The sequence below is a fragment of the Centroberyx gerrardi genome, chromosome 20, assembly GCF_048128805.1.
Source record: "Centroberyx gerrardi isolate f3 chromosome 20, fCenGer3.hap1.cur.20231027, whole genome shotgun sequence".
Classification (NCBI taxonomy): Eukaryota; Metazoa; Chordata; class Actinopteri; order Beryciformes; family Berycidae; genus Centroberyx; species Centroberyx gerrardi.
In genome coordinates, this window is record NC_136016.1 from 21,546,244 (window position 1) to 21,568,696 (window position 22,453).

A 22,453-nucleotide genomic window follows, 5' to 3' on the forward strand; every position below is an offset into this window, starting at 1 on the left:
CCGCCGCCGCCGCCGCTAAGCTATTAGCCTCCGCTCCTCCTCTGGCAGGCCGCCTGGTCTTCCTCCCGGCTCTCGGCGGCTCCTCGGCTCTTTTTGTCGCCGCTAATTGAGCCCCGCTGTCTCTCTGCGTCTCCTGGTTCCAATTAGGCCTCCGCTGTGATTCTCTTCCGCACGCTGTGTCCGACCCTCTGAGCAATCGTCTAGTTTTTCTACCTCTTTCACTCTCTATTCCTCTCTTCCCTTCCCCTCACCTCCACCTCCATCTTTCTCTCTGTCTCTATTATTTAATCGATCGAGCCGACAGCCTTTGCCTCTCTCAGTTCTGTTACCTTCATCCCTCCCTCACTCCCTTTTTTCCCTGTGTGTCGTCGGTCTAAGAAGCCGCAGGGAAACAAAAGGTTTGAAAATGGGAAAATAGCCCCGGGCTTTGTGTGTTTTAACCCTTCACACGTCAACTGCTCCAATAATTTCCATGTCAGTCACATCTTTGGGGGAGAAGGCAGATTTCTACAGTGCATCATAAAAAAGTTTTTTTTTTATATTCTGTTCAAGGCGAGACACCACAGAAGCTGTTGATTTTTTTGCAAATCTGAAAGAATATTTTGCTTCTGGAACAACTGTAGTTTCATAAAATATACGAAATAAAAAATAATCATCAAAAATAACTAAAAATAATTGTTTATACCAGCTGCATCCAGTGCACCAAGCACAAAAAGAGTGTCCATTGACATATTCCCTGTATGCAAAACTGTTTTCAACTTATCTTGCAGATAGGAGATCTTGCAAATTCTCAACAAAAGTAGTTTGAATTTCTTGGATTTTGTAGATTAAATGCATGTTGTGGGGGAAATGTGTGAAGTATGAGTCTGTATGTGTAAACAGAATGAAAGAAGAAATACTGTTTTTATTTGGTTTAAGGGTCTCTTCTTCTTTCTTTCTTTCTTCTAGTGTAGCAGCCCACATTAACATTGGTCCACTAAAAGCCTTTCTAAATATTCTGTAGTGGACAATCACTTTATTTTCTGGTGGTGAAAGTGTTAAACATTTTCTGTTCATTGGTTGCTATGCCAAGAAGTAATTTAGTGATTTTTTTTCTGTTGTGTAAAAGCCAAAACACCCTTGAAGACGTTCTTTACTGTGATTAATAATATTTCAGTGATGCTGAAGGTCTCATCCTTAATCACAGTGAGGAAGGCACTGGCGTATTACGGCTATAATAGACAAACATGCAGAGAAAAAACTCACTCAGACACACACACACACCACACACACACACACACACACACACACACACACGCCCCTCACGATCACCCAATTTGGCAGACAATTTCACCCACCCATCAGGCCACTTACTGGCCTCTCTGTGACCTGGAGGAGATTAGCTGACATACATTAGCAGCTCCACTTAGACTAACACACTGACACGGCCCGGACTCGTGCTGCTGCACTCTAAAAAAATAAGCTGTATGGTAAAAATGCAACATGATACCATTTGTTTTTTCAGGAGTGTTGCATGGAACATCACTCCTGCCAAAGCACTGCAGTACCAGACTTGAGAAATGGGAGTTTTTCTGCAACTAGTAGTCTATTTTCTAGCGGTTCACATCATTACTCCCATCATTAAATTTACAGACAAATGGAAAACGAATTTCTTTATGCAGCTAGCATGCAACAGTAGGGGAAGCTCTCTCTCCTCTTGTCTGCTTTGATAAAGAGAAATGGACTTCATGTTAACAGTTAATTTCCTGGTCTCTTTTTTTTCCTCATACTGGCCATTCATAGTTTCTTTTCATTAAGCTTTCAATCAGAAAAAGGTTGTTTGCCAGATTTGCTTCTTCATTTTGGCTTTTAAATTGGTCTCAAATCCAATTCGCAGAAGACTTACAGTTGGCCTTCTGTGAACAGTAAAGAGCTATTTGTGCGCTCTCCACACACACACACACACACACACACACACATACACTCGATTTTCTCTTTCTTCTCAACCTACTCCACATCCTCCGCTTGCACTCCTCCCACCCTGCACATAACTGCAGGTTTAACCTACATTCACCAGAGTTATCTTAAAACGTCTCAGTCATTCCCCACTAGGAAAAGTACAAGTCTGTTAGAGTGCGTTTCATTCATATGTAGATGTTGCTCGAGCTGAATGAATTAATGAATAAATTAATTTCTTGTCTTATGTGTTTTATGCATCTGTGTTTTTCACAATGATTTGGAAACTGCCCTCACCTCCCAACTAGTCATGACCCGCAGAATGTCATCCATCCCCCCCCCGGGCCTCATTTGTTCAGAGGTTACTCCAATTACTTATTATGAGTAAATTATACAAAATTCACACCAGAATTGAGATTTCTCACAAAAAAATGATCATTATGTCAGACTGGGCAGCCATCGTGATTTTGCACGAATGGCTCCTCAAATCTAAACTTTAGCAGACACTTTTTTTTTTTGTTTCAAGATTCAAAGATTCAAAGATTCAAAAGCTTTATTTGTCACATGCTCATCCAAAATATGCAGTGAAATGCAGTGTGGCATAAACCCTCAAGGTTATGCTAAAACAAATTACGATGAAATATAATAAATATAATCTAGTCTAAATACAAACAAAATATACAGATAGAGAATAGAGATCTTTCCAAAAGATGAGAAATAGAGGATATAAAATTTGAATAAAGAACAAAAATATAAGATAAAATATAACAAGAGCAAGGAACTATGAAAAGAAATGGAAATAACAGTGGAGTGCAAATTGCACTCTTCTGTTTTTATTATTATTTTACCTGATTTGATTTAGAAAAAAGGAAACATCAGCAATGCAGGTAGAGGAGACAAACTTAGTATTCATGGAGAATGTTTACCAGTATTTGGCTGATGTTTGGTTTTAAAATGCCACATCATCTGCCATATATATATCAATGGTAAAAAATGTATTCCGACCTTTATGAAATATATGGTTAACAAAAGTCACCTACGTTATTCTGAATGAGGTCAAAGAACAGTTTTATAAACAGTTTTTAAATGAAGCCTGTCACAGAAAGTTTGGAGAGTGGCCTATTTGTTTGGAAATGCGTAATTTCTATGCAGTGCTACACTTGGTATTCTATAAATTTGACTTTTCTCCCCTTTCACAGCATGATTTTAACACCCCGCCGCCACACAGACATCAGGAAGAGGCGACAGCGTTATCATTTAGTTGCCACTCTTCCATCATGGCGGCGTGTCCCTCATAACCACATGACAGATATGTGGTGACAGGCCTCTATCGCTCTATGTTCTTTCCACATAATGCAGACGTCACTTTTTCCTGTTCTGACAGTTTCTCAGTCACGTCTTGATGCCCCTGCAGCACCCCAAAGGGCTGATGGGATAGCAGCGAGGGATTCCGTAGGCGAGATGCGATTGAGACGAGATGAAAGATGCATCAGTCCTGTGTATGCGTTCTGTGCGTGTGAACAAATTTTTTTTTTTTGGTCTCGGGGGCATCATAAGTCTGAAAACTAGGTCAACGATTGGTACTTCTGATGCGCGACAGTGATTGGTACTTATGATCCCGTCCGTTGTGACCAGTGGTTATGTCCCAGAGGGCGGGCCGGGTGTCAGCAGAGCCTTATTAAGCAGAGCGCCGGCGACCGTGACTCATAACACGCTCTGCATTCAAGTACATGCTACCTGTCTCCTGCCCGACAATTATGAAGAGTGTGTGTGTGTGTTCATGAGCCGGACGTAACGGGGCGTGAGTTTGAATATAAGTCATTAACCCAGTTTCGGTGGGGATACTTATTCCTCCTCCCCGTCTGAAGCGTGGTAATATGAGTGTGTGTGTGTGTGTGTGTGAGTGTGAAATCAGAGGGGATGAGTGTGTTAGGCCCGTCTACACATCGTCTACGCCAGTGGTTCTCAACGTGGGGTCCGGGGACCACCAGGGGTCCTTGAGGGGGTTCTAGGGGGTCCTTGAGGGGGTTCTAAGGGGTCCTTGAGGGGGTTCTAGGGAGTCCCCAGCAAATTGATGAATTGTTAAACCTAAGTTAACACAATAAGAGAATGTAGAAGAATGACTTTTATGATCATAGTTTCTCTGTTATCTCTCTGTACAATACAGATAGTCAGGGAATTCTGGACAAAATCATATCTGACAATAAAAATATTCTCAGATTTGGGTCTGAGAGACAAAATCTCATCAAATGGGGGGTCTGTGGCCCTAATGTGGACTAAATTAGGGGTCCTTGATATGAAAAAGGTTGAGAATCAAGCAAAGCATGCAAGGCCAAAGCAAGGGGCATTTCTTGCGTACTTGCGTAGCAAAATGCGTAGTCCAAATTTTGTAACATGACAAAAATGGGTCAATGATATGTGTTTCAAGCAGAGGCGCTAAATGGAAATACTGCTAAAAGAACTACAAAACGAGTAAGCAGTGTTTTTTGGTGTAAACAACCTCATTCGCCCAGATTGTAACCAGCCGCCTGTTGACTGGTTCCAGTTGCTGAGTGCCTCGGTGTGGCAGCCAGCCATCTGATTGCAGAGGCTCTTGTCATGAAGCACGTCCTCAGTGCTGACGCTGACATCCAGAAATATTGGAAACAGCTGTCTTCATCTAAGCTCTGCCCGGGCAAAACGAGAATATATATCGCCAATCTTGTTTCAAGGACACGCATACCATCTTTTTCTGTCTGCGGTGATTACTTTAACGCATTCTCTTTTCCAGTATTTTGTTTTTGAAATGCCCCACTCAGGGTCACTGGCTCAGCACTCGTGGTTTGGCTTCCCCTTTCTGTGTCAGCGGGGTGTTACCTTACACGACTGACCTGCATGTATTGTGTGAGAAAATTGCTTGTGTATGTCGTGTGTGAACTCGCATTAGCGTGTACGTGCCTCGTGTTAACTATGTGCCAGGCTATGTGTGTGTGTGTTTGTGTGTGTGTGAGGTTGCGTGTTGTGATTATGAAGCATGAGTTTAATCTACTGGTAATAAAATCAGTTTAACAGTCTTACATCAGCTGGTATGAAGAACTGTGTGACCTAGCATACTGAGAGGTTACAACAATCCTCTTCTCAGAAGTGCAGAAGCATGGGGAAATTAATAAAGAAAACTTAAATAACAAACTTAAATGAAAGTCCATCATTAATGACCATTTAAAGTAGTAATAACATGTCTCTTAATTGAAATGAATATCCTTTTTGCTACTTTCTTGTGATTGATATAACAATGAAAGCTTTTACATTTGCTTCAATATATTCAATATTCAATACATTCAATATATATAATTAATTTCTGTGCTGTTTTTGACAGGGAACTGATCATTTTGCCACCGACTGATTTTGTGTTTAGATGTCAGCTTGTTAGCTAGCTAGTATCTGTCAGCTGACCATCACTGTCTTGTTAATGCATCTGATTTGCACACTAGCTTATGTATCTAGTAGGTCTAGATGTTAGCGTTTGTAGTGGCTAATAGTCGCACATTTGCTAAATTAGCCTGCTGGCTAGTTAGTTAGCTAACAATGGACAAGACTGTCACAGTAACCTAAATTTGGAAACAAATCTACCTTATCAAACTACTCACTTTTACGTATGACATTACTGAATTGACCTACATCACAACAATTGTTTTTCATATATCCTCCTTATTCTATAGCCTATATTTAGCCATTCTTTGCACACAGCGTGATGGCACCATGATGTCTGCTAGTAGATTTGTGATGCAACTGCAAAGCCTCTATTGTGGCATTACTGTCATCCTTTTAATTTCAGTAATTGGGAAGATTTTTCTTAAACATGCATGGCAACAACCCTTCAAATGACAATTTGGCATCTTCTTATTCGATCATTCACAAGCACACGCTCCCTCTAAGTCACACTCACCCACACACAGACAAACACACACACACACACACACTGCAGGTGGTGTAGTTGAATACATTTCCTGGTCCCCTGACCTGAAACCACCTGCTGCTTAGTTAACTTAGTTTCCTCTCTGAATGCTGCCAAGGCCACACAGTTGTAACACGATTATAAGACGGCCGAGTCGTCACCGCTCTCCGCCCCTCAGATGTGCCACCAAAGATGAAAGGAAAAGATTACCTTTGTCTGCTCTTTCCTCCCTTTTCTTTGTCAACGACATAAGCGGTCACTTCCCCTCTTCCAACAAAGGCGGCAGTGAGTATGATCGGCTCTAATGGCTGATTCTGACCTTTCATTTGCTCCCATTATAAGCATAATTTGTTTCCCCAAGTCATTATCTCTTTAAAGTATTTTTATTTCCAAGTTCTCCATTACTATATGCTCAATTTAGATAAAATGGGTGACTTTTTTGCATGCAGATCAAGGGTCATTGACCATTTACTGCATTGCACTACTGGAGAAATGATTTTTCATTCATGCCATCATGCATCTTATAAAGAAAGTTAGAGATGTAACCATTGCAGAAGTCCAATATTTTTTTTACTGTTTGGAAAAATTACATTTTGCTCCCTTTTCAGCTGCTGGCAGTTGCAAGGAATGATCAGTTAAGTAGTTGGTTGAGAGACATCAGAGTTTTATTTTACAATATATTAGTTTGGTTCTACTATATAATGTTCCAGAAAGGCCTGTCTGCACTACTAATGCAGGATAAATGCATTAAAGGCGACTTCTACACTGGTTACCACTGCATTTTTTAAATGGAAAAGATATTTATTGATGTTCTGGAGCTTGAAATTCATAGTGTCCTCTAAATCCAGCTACAACTGTGTCTATGAGTGTTTATACTGTATGTACTGTATGTGCACATGTATGCCTGCAGGAGTCCCAATCTGTGTGTGTGTGTGTGTGTGTGTGTGTGTGTGTGTGTGTGTGTGTGTGTGTGTGTGTGTGTGTGTGTGTGTGTGTGTGTGTGATGGGTAGTTTGATTCTGTTGCACTTAACCTTGCGCTTCCGTTAAAATGCCATTAAAGAACATTTTTCCTTAAAGTGTGTCGCGGTCACCTTGACTCAGATCTAAATGATCATCTCTCTCTCTCTCTCTCTCTCTCTCTCTCTCTCTCTCTCTCTCTCTCTCTCTCTCTCTTGCTCTCTCTCTCTCTCTCTCTCTCTCTCTTTATCCTGTATCAAAGCAATATTCCACTTAGTTTTTATCATGGGGAGTTATTCGGCACTTGACCGCCATGAAAACCAGAATATAAACTACTCACCAAGATCAGATGCAGCTGGACGAGTTTGTAGCGTTCAGATTTTTACTTCCCATTCATTTGAATGAGGCCATGAAAATAGACTGAAAACTGACAATTAGCACGTTGGTGAACAGATTTAACAACAGATCCTGCTGTCTTCGGCTGAATCACAGCCGTGCTGATACACAGTACAGCAGCACAACCTCCAGTGTGATGTTGCTTCTATACAACAGTTGTATAAACAAAGCTATTGATCAAGTAATGGTAATTTGAGACAACAGATGATTTTTGTCTTTTATTCGTCTCCGCCAACTAAAACATTTCCCTCAGGATTCCACTACTAAGTGTTGCCAAGCAACAGGTGAACTGTTTCCCGACTGCAGGCTAGCTGCCACTTTGAGGTTTGCACAGACGAATTCAGCTTACTTTCTTCCCAATCGTCCTCCTCTGACGACCGTTCATAATTAAGGTCAAATGTCTCCATATCGGCGTTTTGTGCAGACGTGTATTGGGAATATCTGCTAAGCATTTGTTTGTTGCACAACACTGTGTATTGTCTGCTAGAAGTGCTAACCAGCTGGTCAGATGACGCTGTCGTGATCCGCTTTTTATTTCTCCTCAATCTCCAGGCAGAGCTTTCTCCACACAAGAAAACGTTATGTGTGTGAACGCAGCCTAATCAAGGTTACATTAGCACAGCTGTGAAGCGGAGTGATACATACAGTACAGCGTCCCAGTGCTGTTATACCGTACATCAGCACTCATGGAATGCCTCTTGTCCAATCAAATTGCTCGAACGGAACTAACTGTTGTATAATGAGCATAATGAGTTTTCCATGTTGTGACCATGATGATGATCTTGTTCCCACGCCTTAATAAGTCATGGGAAGACGTGAGACATTATCTATACTGGGCTAGTAGTCCAAATGACTACTAGCCCAGTAGTAGTCATTTGTCCGGATAGAAATTACATTATTAGTCATCCATAGCTGCAAAATGCATCATTTTGTGAAAATATCTTTCTGATATCAGTTTAAAACAGTTGACATAGTTGTTTAAATATGAATTTTTACATGCCATAATATATTGTGAACATTTTGTGTTTGAGTTGACGTTGAGCTTGGCTGCCTCCTGCACATCGCCGTCATCAGACACTGGCTGGGATGTATCATATTTAACCATATTTGATATTACAGAGCCTGAGTCTCATATTTCCCATGATAAGACACACAATACCTTCATTCCCTTTCCTCTGCAGGTCGGGTCAGTTCACATCCGCAAAGGTTAGTGGAGGAAAGTGTTACACTTATACAACGCTGTAAATCAATACTGTGTGTATGTGTGTATGTGTGTGTGTGTGTGGGTAAACCTCAGGCTATGAGCTTGAGCTTAAGTTAAATTTTCTCATCTGAGTGATTAATTTAAAGTGGCCTGTGGTTGCTGGGTTCACGGCTCGTACGGCTGCACGTGTCGATTAGCCGAAGCCCTGAGAGACGAGATTCTCCTCCTTATTCTTCCATCTCCCGGCAAAACTCATTCCACAGCTGATTTGCATTGAAACCGAAGTAACCGAAAGTGGAGCACTTGCATATTCCCACTCTCACAGAACTGGTGGCGTTGCCAGGTCTGGTTCTTCATGCCTACCTTTTCAAAAGCTCAATTTTGATGATGCACTCTGGTTGAATGTGGCGTTAACAAGTAGAGACCGATTTCTGGGTCTGACACCTCTCTCATTTGCTGTTAAAATGTCTTTATATTATATTATATTTATATCTCATGTCGTCGTCACTGACTGTTCTGTGGTTTTTATATATTTTTAATCCTTACAGGTATTGCTTTTTTTCACATTCTGGTCAGGGACTCCAGATGAAAATTAGCCAATCTTGGCTAACGTGTGCATTGTCCCTGTCAAATAAACAAATAAATAAATATTCACATTTCTCAGGTGTTAACACTGACCTATATCTGGAAAAATGAAAACTTTTGTAAAGTACATACAGTATCTGGTACGCTTGAAGTATATAGACACACACGTACAACTACACACACACACACACCCACACACAGTGCATAATTCACCACAGAGACAAGCCTATGACCTACATATTACTGTAGACCAATAATTAATGCCTAGTGCCTCCAGCAGGTTTGCAGAACATGCAAATTTGGCCACTTATCAACAACACTACATGTCAGTCATTTGCTGTGGATTTCATATTGCGTCTTCTGTGTGTGTGTGTGAATACAAAACATTTCGAATACTCTGAGTGGCTATAGGTACCAGATGGATAATTTTTGCCCTTTTGCCAACGAATTAATTGGAATCCACAGCAGCAGGCGTTTCTCAATCAATTCTCAATCGAGAAAGCTTTGGAGGGATTTTGGGCTCTAGATTCTGGCACCGGGCCTTCAGCACATAATGTCAGGCTGCCTCATGCAAAAGGAACACCGAGTGATTGGTCAAATGAATATTGATTTTGTGTCTTCGTCCAAACACATAGTCATCCCCAGACTGTCAGTAGGTCAGCGTCTGCAGCCTGATTCACACAGACAGCACATATGGAGAACACACAAACACATGGTGCGTGTACATGTGCATAGACACAGACACACACTGTGCATAGACACAGACACACACCGCCATACACACAATATTTAGATACAGACAAACAACAGCATACAGAGTGAGACGCTGACACAGGTACGGAGTGGAAGAAGAGGAAAAAATATTACTATTCAGATATTATTCATTTATTCAGGTCCTCATTAACTCTCACTGAGCTGACGGCTATTCTCTGAAAAACGACGATACAATCTAAATTAAAAAAACTGACTCATTATCACCCAGGGGAAAGAGAGCAGAGGAATCCGGAGGGCTTGGACAGGATGAGAAACATTTATATTTTTTGCATAAATCTCTGTAAAAATGAACCACTCCTGTTTTGCTTTTTTTTTATCTTTGTTTCCGATGTGTATATTATGGGTAGGTGGGAGATGCAGGCTTGTGGCTTTGAGGTTGCCGGGTTGAATCTTCACAGCTGCTGCTGAGATGCTCTTGAGCAAGGCACTTCACTCCCAGTTGCTTCCAGCAGTAGAAGACTGTGGTTACTAACTTAAGTCCCGCCCACAAAGGCGCTGATTGGCTCGACTGTTTCTCTGAGCGAGAACAAGCCGAACATCAGACTCTCTGTAGAGTGGGCGGGATGCGATTCAGGAGTCTGGAACCAGGCTAGATTTGTGGCTTTTCTGTTAGCCTGAGCAAGTCTTCCCACTCTCCTCTGACCTCTGACCTCTCTCATTGACAAGGTGTTTTCAGCCACAGAATTGCTGTTCACTGCATGACTGTAGAGACTGTAGTGCTGTTTCTGAGCTGCTGAACCAGCAGTCAGACCGCAGTCAAGGTCTCTTAGATCACGCATCTCATGCGCAGCCCATTGTATTGTTCGGTCGAACAAAAAGCTAAACCACTTCACCTTGTCTGCATGCTTTATGTACTGAGTTGCTCTCCACATGATTCGCTGTTTGGAGGAGCAGGCTGTTTGTGTTAACGAGCAGGTGTACCTAATAAAGTGGCCGGTGAGTGTGTGTAACTGTGTGAATGTGACGGAGGGCGATGCTGAAAAAGAGCATTTGAGCTCAGCCAACCGTCTGTTGGACAAATAAAGGTTAAAGTCGAGATGAAACGGCATTTCGAGAGTATCTAACTTCCGTATCGTGACGTATTTCTGAGTGAAACAGGAAAGACAGGCGGGACGTAACGTTGGGAGGAATTTGATTTGAACGTTGAAAAGTGGGCGTGTTATAACACCCGAAGACACACTGAAGTACCATGCTGTTGCTAGCTAGCTAACTAATGAATCTTAGCCTCTTAGCTCTGTGCGCTAAAAGTTGAAGATTGATGGGTGGATGTCATGATATTATTGGTTGAAATTAGTTACGGGCATGCTTACGTAAGCACACAGCATATTTTGTTTTACAGGAAGAAAACATGATTGAATTTTGATATAAGAATACAATGAAATTGATTTTTGGTATTTTTTTTGGCATATATTGTTAAATAGGTGCACAATATGACCGGGGATGTGATCTAAAAGGGTTAAAAAGGCATTTTTCATTTCATCTCGTCTTTAAAGACACACAGAGGCTCTATTGTCTCAGCATGGTGTCAGATTGCATTTGTTTACTTGTGTTACTGTAGCCGCTGGTTGAAACTATTGAAAGTTGAGTGTTGAAAAGAGTTTTGTGAGCGCTTTGACACCGAAACTGGTCCGTTCAGTGTCTCTCATTCAAAGCTGAGTGTTGTGTGTCAAGGTCTGAGCCTTAATTCTGTCCCGATGGAAGAGCGGATTGAACTGTAGCGCAAACGAAAGGATGTGAGTGCTGCATGAATACGACTCGATCAGCGGAGGCACTATGGATTGAAAATGTTCTGGGACTCGGTGTTATTGAATGAAACTAGGTAAACAGTTAAGACTGCAAATCAAGACTGAAAGATACAGAGGTAGATATAAAGTCCATATTCCAGCACATTAAACTGAGTCATAACCTTTGGTAAAGTTTTGTAAGCACACAATAATTCTGTGTTACTTACTACATAAAGGACAAATCCACCCTAAAACACTTTAACACTGTTAACAGCTGTTGGTGAAGTACTTTGCATTTCTGTGTCCATTTTGTTAGTTGTTTAGTGTATTTTTCTTATTCTAGCAGGTAACTGGCCAAACCAGCAGCTACAACAAAAACGCAGTTAAACAATGCATTTTAAGTCATAAAATAACTTCTACAAGTCTTAAACTTATTCAGGTGAAAAGTCAGCCCAGTCGCAGATCTTCATTCTGATACATCTTCAGTTTTCATGTTTATGCTGATTGCAGAATTGATCTTGGGGTGCGATCACACCACAGTTTGTTTCCTCTGGTCTGAAACCACAGTGGAACAGGTCTGTTGTTTTTATGGTTCGTTTAGGTTCACACTGACCAATTACAAGCAAACCAGGGCTTGTAAAAGTCACATGATTCACAGGTAGCTTGCTTATAGGACAGTTTCTGGTAACCTGTCATCCTGCCAGATTAGAGATTTTGGCACCAGGGAGTCAAAACAAATCTGATTAAATTCCCTGTAACTTTATCTCAGCATGATGGACTTGTCTGTCTCTTCTTCTCTGGTGTTCATACCAGATAAAAACACATGAAGAAATAGCTGAATATGAGCATCAGTCCGGACTGCGGTTTGCACTCGCTTCATTTATCAATTAATTTAATACAATCACCTGTTATTTTCCTACCAGGATGGCCATGTGGTGATATAACAGAATACTATGAATACCCATAATACCTTGCATTTTGGGGTTGTTTCCTGTAGTTGGTTCGATTACGTTGATCTCACCTGACGAACCGAGGAGTTTCAATAAACTGCTCATGTTTCATTGTAACTATCAGCAGGTCTTATTAGCAGCTCGACTATCCAGACTGAATTGAATTGAATTGAATTTTTTTATTGACAATATAAAAAATATATGACATATATATATATATATATATAAATAATATATGCACAGCCTCACCAGGAGGCATCATATCTTTGTACAATATTTGTCAAAAGGATAAAACACAATGAAGCCCAAGAGCTTATTTCCATTGTGGTCCTTTGGGTGTAGGTGTGTGTTTAACTGTTAGTGATTGAATGAGTATGTGAGCACAATAAGCATACATTAATGAATGTGTGTATGTGTGTGTGTGTGTGTGTGTGAGCGCATATGCGCGTGGCGGGGGGCAGTAGAGAGAAGGCAGCAGTACAATACATATTCAGTACAAGGTATCCAACCAATTCAACAATTAATACATGAGTCAATACTACACTATACAGCGTAAAACCGTAGGTATGCACAAACGGCTAAAACCTATACCTAAATTAATCAAAATCAATCAGGCTTAACCACATGTTCTCCTAACCCAGTCACAATTACCCTAGCAATGCACAAACAACTAAAACAAACAAGTTGGGTATTTAGGACCTACTGCAACTCAACAGATTTAATAGTTATATTTAAAGTAGACTTAAAGTTTCCAATAGAGCTAATCGACTTAAGGCTTGCAGGTAACCCATTCCACATAACTGCTGTGTTGACTGTGCTGTGCTGTTGTGGATTACTTCTCCTCCCTCTCATTTGTCTCTTTTCTTTCTCTGTGTCGGTCTGGCTGTTTCAGCAATTGGAATATATTGCTTTTGATGTATAGACAATCACAGTCATTTCACACAGTCATTTCACATGTATGTAGGGAGCTCATACTAGAGCAGCTAAATGGCTGCTCTGATTATATAGCCTTTCACCGCGCTCCTCCACATGAGAAGGCTTTTAGTCCAGCAATCATACATGTTCCCCTTAATTACACCCACTGCATTATATGTGTGAGTCTGCCTTCATGCATTTGTGTATGTGTGTGTGTGTGTGGGAGAGTGAGTTAACTTTGGAGACTCGGTCGGAAATTAGTCCATCTAATTGGTGTTATTTACCACTCCCTGTTCGGGGGAGAAAGGGTGATTGACAAAGATCTGTGTCACTGTGCCACTGTCTGCTCCGGAATATGTAGGGCAGTGCATGTATTGTGTGTGTGTGTGTGTGTGTGTGTGTGTGTGTGTGTGTGTGTGTGTGTTATTTCTGATCACCATAGGGTGTACTGGAGGGTAAACCACCACCTTATGAGGCTGCCATAAATCTCTGTGATGTAAATTCATAGTAAGTTGAATCAAAAAGCCATAATTTATATGAAGTTAGGGTCTTTAAACTGTATTTATTTTCTGAAAATAGAAGGGATTTTTATTTATAAGGCCGGTTGTTTGCCAGATCATTGGATCACTGGCTGCAGGTCACAGTTAACCCTCCGTTTGATTTGATCACTGCATCACTGGATCTCCAACAAAAAGTGCAATACTGAAAAGGCAATAATGCCAAGATTAAAGCAAATAGACATTATTTGTTGTGTTACTTGCTCATGTTGTGAAGCATCAATAGCAAACCATGTTAGTCTGCCTGGCCTCCAGCTGCAGGAGAGAAGAAGAAGGAGTTCAGATCTATAAAGACCTGGTTCTGCTGTCAGACCTCCAGCTTCTGAGCCTTTGTGAAGCCAGTTTATATCTCAGGGTGGGGGGTTGTATTCCATGGCACCAATAGATGCACAACAGATAAGGTCTCAGTTGTTGGGTTTCCATTGAAGTATTTTTTGCAAATTCTGATTCATCAAATTAGAAAATCGCAATGGAAACGGCAAAATAAAAATGTCCTCAATATCACAAAAATGTTTTTACACTCGCTTGAACCAGAAAAAAATTGCGAGGAAATTGCAATCGAAATGCATTTTTCGAATAAATAATGATGTAAGTTGGTTCAATTTCACTGCACATCGGTTCAAAAGTGCCTTGGGACATTCTGAAATGTCCGTAAAAATATCCACCACAACCTCCCAGAAATGTCATGCATGCTGTCGCTCCCATGTCTAAGAAGTATGAACATTAGTTGGTGCATTACAAGATTTCCAAGTGCAAGTTCCAAGTGCAAAAGCTTTCCCAATGCTAATCAATCCTCAATACTCTTTCCATTTTCGTCATCGGTGTTTTGTTTTTTGACGTTCAGGACGTTCACGTTATTTGCTTCAACCCAGCCGATGGAAACGCATCTAATTCATATTGTATTTTTTGTAACATTTCCAAAAAATTGGGATAAAATTTGCTTGACAGTTGGATGGAAAAAGATCTACTAAGTTCTTCTCTCTCTCTACATATTTCTCTATGTCTCTCTCCCCTTTTGAGACACTCAGGCAGTCTGATTGGCCTGAAGTGCTTCACCGATAATAGGCTTGAACACAGTCTGTATTGTGTTGTACATACAATAGATAGCTAACCCAGCTCTCTCTCTCTCTCTCTCTCTCTCTCTCTCTCTCTCTCTCTCTCTCTCTCTCTCTCTCTCTCTCTCTCTCTCTCTCTCTCTCTCCCTCCCTCCCTCCAGTGGTGCCAGTCCTGTTGGTCTGGTTCTGACTGCAGTAGTAGCCGTCTCTTACAAGGTGGCGATAGGATACGAGGGGTAAGTATTGATCTCACCCTCTACACACACACACACATCCTTGTACTTCTATCCTTATGAGAACCTTCCACTGACTACATTCATTCCCTAACCTGTAACATTCATTGCCAACACTACCTGCCTAACCATAACCCTAAATCACTGATGGAGTTTCTATAGTACTAGTCTACACTACAATTAAAGTAATGAACCTCTTCCACCCCACCGGGCCCGTCATTACAAACGCATGTTGCGCTGCCAGGCTTTGTTTAAACTTTATTTCAAATTCTAGTCAAGATCCCAAGGTTTCCAAAGATACCAAACATGTCATGCTGAATTACAGGGAAATGTGTAGAAAATGATGCACAAACATCTAGATTTGTTCCATTTGATGTAATGGTGCAGCCATAAAATAATGGCATCTTGGGTTTGAATATTTCACTCAATATAAGTGTGCTATGTCAGTGATTCTCAACCTTTTTCATATCCAGGACCTTTAGTCTACATTAGCGCCACAGACCCCCATTTGATGAGATTTTGTCTCTCAGACCCAAATCTGAGAATATTTTTATTGTTAGATATGATTTTGTCCAGAATCCCATGACTGTCTGTATTGTAAGTAGAGAGACAACAGAGAAACTATGATCAAAACAGTCATTCTGCTACATTCACTAATTGTGTTAACTTCTTGTAAACTAAATAATGGTGAAGTTTAACGATTCATCAGTTTGCTGGGGACCCCCTGGAACCCCCCTCAAGGACCCCTGGTGGTCCCCGGACACGTTGAGAACCACTGTGCTATGTAGCATTGGAACGAGCAGATACAGAATATGTGACATTGATGTGCAGTATGGAAAAAATGTTTTTTTTCTAACTTTGAAGCTACTTAAGGGGAAAATCAGAGTTCAAGGGGTTAACAGTGACCCACTGGTGAGAGCAAGTCTCGGTATGCAAGACATCTCTCCTCTGAACTTGCCCACTAATTGATGGGCAGGCTTGCTTTGGCCTAGATACAGCAGGTACGCAGCTCGAGTCGCTTCAAACCTGAGCTCCTGCGGCTCTTTGGACCTGAGCGCTCGTTAAGACGTGGATTTTACAGACGGGGTTTCCTCGCTTAGAGCGATCTGACCAAGGACAGCCGAGAAGACAAGACGACGACTCCTCTCCTCCCCGCCCTCTTTCTCCCTCTGTCCCTCTCTCGTGTTTTCTTCTCAAACCGCATCTCCATTTAATTGTGAGCACATTAGCTCTGGGGGGAAAAAAAGGCCAAAGCTCGACAGGGAGTGACACAAGGGGACTTGGAAGAAGCGGACAGATCATTTTCTTTAATGGCCGAATCGAAGCCGGAGTGGCCGGCCCTCTCTCCCTCTCTCCCTCTCTCCCTCTCATCCTCCTCCTCCTCCATAACCATTACGAGATGAGACCTAAAAAACAGTTATGAGTGACCTACTTTTGGACAGACACGGACACGCAGAAACACACACACACACACACACACACACACACACAAAGACACAAACACATATTGCCGCTGCTTAAAGCCACCCACAAATGAGACAGCTTGAGATGGAAGCAGCTGCCTGGAGTGCACTCACTCATCAAGCCCATTGTGTGTGGGTGTGTGTGTGTGTGTGAGTGTGTGTGTGTGTGTGTGTGTGACACCCTCTCATCTACAGACCAGATGTGTTAGTGCTTGTTTGTGTGCATGTATGTTTATTGTGCAGCTGTCACTTACATTAACTCCTATAGGAACCTGTCACAGCAGTAACAGAGAGTAACAGCTTGTTAGTTTATACAGATTATAATGAGCAAACTAGCAGACCAATCAAAGTTCATATAGAGTCAACAGTCGTATCTTAACGCATCACACTTTGTCACAACTTACCAACTCCAAGGAGCCAAATGTCTGTCTAGATAGAAGCGGCAAGATGGATGCTGGGAAATGGCAGCTTGTTTATGCCGCAACATGACTGACCTACATTTATCACATACATAAACCTAAGCACAGACACACACACACACGTTCAGAATTTGGCGTTTACTATTCCACCTCCCTGTCGGCTCATTACATCTGATGAACCCTCTTCCTCTCTTTCCGGCCTCTTCCAGCCCCTCAAGGTTATTTTCGTGGCTTTGTTCGCCTCACCAAGTCTCTCTCGCCCAGATTTCTGTTGCTACAGAAACCACCCGGGCGTTAGGAGGAGCAGATTCATCCACCTCGTCCGGTCTTTAGATTCACAACGGCCTCATTTGCCCAAAAAAAATGAGAGAGGAAAAGGCAGGTTAGACTTGGCGTCGCCAGAAGCATGCATTTCTGAATATGTCACACATTAACACACGCTGTGAAAGAGAGCGCAGGTGTTACATGTTGCTGCTCCAGTCTCCGGCAGCGCAGATCCAGAAATGTGTCATTTAGCCCAAAATTGTGAATTCAAGCGAAGGCAGGTGGCCGATCTTACCTCACACTGTGACAGGGAAAAGATTCAGCTGCTATATTTGGCTTCGCTCCTGGCTAGATTCTGAATTATTATGTGCGGGGATAGAAAAGCATCAGGCTGGATATTACCCCACACAGTGAATGGAGCAGGCACCATGTATTATTGATGGGATAAGAAGCAGGAAACACACAGTGAATGGAAATAGGTGTAGATTTAGCTTGATTTTCACTTGTATGGAGCAGGCTCACAGGCTGCAAATAACAGAGAGGTGAACAGTTCAACCAAAAAAAAAAAAAAAAGTTGTTTCATTTGACTATCAGAGGAGGCCGAGAGGCTGAAAACTATTCAGTATTTCACAAGAAAAAAGCAAAAATTAGTGAAAAATCTGAAAAATTACACACAATAATAAATTTGTATCGTAGAAATGTTTTTTTCCTATCACATAAATAATCTTGTGACCCCCCAAAATGATCCTGCGACCCCCTGGTGGGTCCCGAACCCCAGGTTGAGAACCACTGGCATAGAGTATCCCACTCCTGGTAGTTTACAGAGCGCGTTTAGACAATGCCTCTCAACTTTTTTGGCCTGTGTCCCCACAAAATGAATGTTGAGATTTTTTATTTTTATTTTTTTAAGATTATTAAGATTATTTTTGCCTTTTTTTAGACAGTTCAAAGTTTAGAGAGACTGGGAGAGAGAGTGGGATTCGAAGCCAGAACATCACATTTACATGATACATGTCTTTGATCCACCAGGACGCCCCAGAATGGAGAATTTGACACCCGATGATGACGTTTATTTTCCCTTTCCAGGATATTTTATTGTTACTGGAAGAAGCATTCAGGCTGTAAATATCCAGTGTTTCACAAGAAAGAGCTACAAAGATCGTAAAGATTAAAAAGACAATATAATAATAAATTTGTCAATTAGAAACGTATTTTCCCAGATTCCCTCCATCCCCCCCCCAGGTGGAGAACCACTGTCCTCTGCTGTAACTGTTAGTCTGAACAGGATGTGGAGAACTCACATCAGGGGTCAGTGGTGCGGAACGGTGTGTCCATGTGTGCAGCGGTGGAGAAGAGGAACATGTAGATACACACACACACACACACGCACACACACACACTGGGTCCTGGCACGGAGTGGTACGGCGTTCCAGCCTCTGATTTATTGTCCCATTATATGTTTGTTCTGCTGTATTTGCAGACCGTTCACCGAACAGATCTATCAGGAGAGGAGGCAGCGCTGCAAACACAAATGATCCTCCACCTCCCACTTCCCCGCCGCCGCCAACGCCGCTGCCGCCTGCAGCTCCCGGTGTGGCTGAGGATTCACATTCTGTCATGTACAGACAGACAGACAGACAGACAGACAGACAGACAGACAGGATGACTGACTGAGTGACAGACCGACTTCCTAAGAACCTCAATCATTAATCAACCTCCAGCGGGGACGAAGGCTGCGTTCACACTGCAGCTGAAAGTCTCCCAATTTAGATTTTTTCCCCCTCATATATGGCACAAATCTGATGTTTTCTAACCATTATGAACAGCAAAAATCAGCATGGAATCACATTTTTCCAATTCCAATCTGGACCGCATGGATATACTTTGTTGACACTTGCAGAATAACCATTTTTGATAAGCTGGCCCTATGTCATTCCTGCCACAATAGGACTTTTTCCCCACGATTGAGATATTTGGTAGCCATTTCTCACGGGTTCATCACCACCATAGGGTTGTGATGAATCTAAAAATGCACATTTAATACCTAAAAACCCTTCACATTCACTAAATTTTATGAAAATGTAATGCTAAACATGGTGATGTCACTGTTTATCTGAAAAACCATAACTCAGTCTGTCTGTGTAGATTAATTTCAGTCATCCAGGTAGGAAGATGTCCAAAAAAAAAAAAAATAGAAACAAAATCCACTGGACTTCAAATGAAGAGATGAAGACGTTTCACCACTCATCCGAGAGGCTTCAATGTCTTCAACTCTTCATTTTTAAGTGCAGTGGATTTTGTTTCTATTTTTTTTTTGGACATAACCCAGTCTGGATCAACTAGTGAGAAATAAATAGTCGTAGTTGGAGCTTCAAAGTGTGTCACAGTGTTTAGAGACTTTCAAGACAACACAGGGAAAGACCAGTAGATAATTGCAACACTGCCATCATTATACTCTGCATCCTAATCACTGTTCCTTTTGCATCCTTTTTAAATGTGATATGATTTCAGACAAGTCAGTGATTGTATTGCACTGTACCTATGCAAAGTTAACCATTCCACACTGTACAATACGCACTGCCTGGTCTTGTATGTTGACGGGAGAACTTTTTTTCCTATGTAATAAAAGACTTCAAAGCACTGGTGACTGTGTTTGTTTTGAGAAATCGAGCCTCCGGATGAAAGCCTTGAAGGTGAGAACTTTACATCACAACTCTAACTCTAAAGGCAGACATGCATGGAAAGCAGCATGGGTGCACGCATTTTCAAACAGCAATAATCTTCAATGGTCTCTTGTAGAAGCATGAAGTGCCGCATCAAACCACCTTCAGCTTCGCAGCTTCAAGAGACGCACATATGCTGCTTTTCATGAGGCTTCTGACACACTTCAGCACAAAATAATTTGAAAATGTAATATGATGACTGCAAACTAAGCAAGTCATTTAGCAAGCAGCATACAAATGTGCAGATGTAGGACAAAATGTGAACACTATAATAATAAACTTTATATAGCACTTTTCTTAAGGTTACAAGGTGCTTTACAATGAAATGAGAAGAAAAAAATAAAATAAAAACAGAAAATTGAATACAGATAGATAAAGGACTAAAACAAAGGTAAGAAGCAAGCAGTACAAGTGTAATCAAAGGAAGGAACTAAACCAGAAAAGCTCTACACAACATGAAGGTGATTAAAAGACATTGTGTTTAAAATATGTTATAAAAAGACAGTTCTAGTATATAAGCATGTTCAGCTAGCAGCCCACAGGCATCAGAAGTCACAGTGGGCTGCTTTTAGCCTGCTGGCGACTAGCTGAACATGCCAAACCAAAGCAACAGAGGTGATGTCCTCAGTCTGACAGCTACCTGCAATAGAACTAGTTGATGTGTAACCTCATTTGCAGTGAAGCATAACCTGCAGGCTGGTGGTGCATTCATCAACATCCGTTCCCCAATGCGAAGAAATCTGCATTGCTAATACTCTCCATATTTGGATCAACGTTGTTTTCATTGTGAGTCAATGAAACACAGATGCATGTTGTACCTTTAGTAATGACAGACTGCATCAATGATTTCCCTCACTTCCTCTGAGCCAAACTGTTGAAATAAGAAAGTGAAGACAGAGCAACTTCTCTCATTCATAGAGGTAGAACTGATAGAACCAAACCATTGTAGCACTTGTAATAAATCGCCTGATTAAAGCCTCCCTGCACACACAGTATGTTGTTAATAGAAGTCAAAATGTTGAGGATGAAGTATCTGCTGGTTTACTTTTCATGTCTGGTCTATTGATCTGCACTTCACTACATTCATAACCACAAAGTTTGAAAGAGGTTTGATTGCAGATTTGAATGTTCATATGTAATGTAAATGTAAAAATCTGCTCATTGCTACTTAATTTCAGATCTCTTGGCATGTAATCTATCCACACTAAGTTATCTAGGTTAGCTAGTTAGCCTAGCTGACCTTCCAAGTTCAAACTAGCCATACTAGCCTATAGCTGTCTCGGTAAGCTAGTTAGCTAGCTGCTGAGCTTCAACATCATGAATGTGATGGTCATGAATGAATGAAAAAAAGTCACTGCGTCTTATATTTTTTATTCATATTTTGACCAGAGTTCCTTCTTTGAGTTCCTTCCTTCTAGTTTGCTAGTTGGCTAACTTGTAAAGTTGTTTCTTTGGCTCCGCCCACTGATGTTTAACTCAACCAATGAGATTATTTGTGCCTCCAGAGCAACTCTGCCTCTGAGTTGAATAGCCTCGCTCTGTAGTCTACATCCAGGGATGCAGGGAGGAAGGAAGAGGAGAGTTGATTAGCAGAATGAATCACCGACAGAGAGATGATTACAAGACATGACAGAGCGAGCCAGTGACAAATTCACAAAAAGTGAATGAGTAAACGAGACGGACGCACAGCTCGCTTACGCAAACTACAACAGACTTTACCCCGCAATTTCTGTAGATGTTTTTCTACGTGACACACGAGTAAAACATGTTTCTCTCTGCGTGAACGTCAGGCAGACAGCAGTTTGAAGAAGTTACTGCCGGACACTATCGACCAAAACATGAATACCAATAAAGAAGTTAAAAGATGATGAAAATGAAAATAAATCAATCCAAACTTGTATCGTAAATATGCTGGGATCGGCTCCAGCCCCCCTGAGCCTGAACTAAAATAAGTGGGTAAAAGAAAATAAATCAGTATAGCTGCACTCCTGTGTATGGGATATTTAGTTTGCAGACATCGTTTACAGTAAAAACACATATCCAGTCACCAGTACTTACACTGTACCGACAAGTATCAGTCGATAAGACTAGACAGGAAGGCATTTGCTTGATAAAGTGCAATAAAAACTGCCTCGACAGTGCAAAATACACAGTTCCTAAACGGCAGTGAGATGCTGCATCGTTTCATATGCAAATTAACCAATTTAACTGAGTTTAGGCCGTCAGCAGCAGCAGAACGACCTGGACAGGAAAAATAGTTTGGCTTTCTCACCACGACTCTCAAAGATTTCTCATTATGTGTAAACTCTAATCTAATCTAACCTAATATAAATCAAACAAATAATCCCTCTATAACTTTCTCCT

At 41.4% G+C, this 22,453-nt stretch overlaps 1 protein-coding gene across 1 annotated transcript in view; it reads left to right on the forward strand.

Moving 5' to 3' along the window:
- The window catches only part of pemt (phosphatidylethanolamine N-methyltransferase), a 72,978-nt gene extending 52,986 nt beyond the window's left edge, over nt 1-19,992 (forward strand). The window contains exons 6-7 of the mRNA XM_071907479.2: nt 15,149-15,223; nt 18,847-19,992. Of these exons, the coding sequence (XP_071763580.1) occupies nt 15,149-15,223; nt 18,847-18,901 (130 nt within the window). The 3' untranslated portion in view covers nt 18,902-19,992. The remainder of the gene's footprint in view (nt 1-15,148; nt 15,224-18,846) is intronic.
- The last annotated feature ends 2,461 nt before the right edge of the window (nt 19,993-22,453 follow it).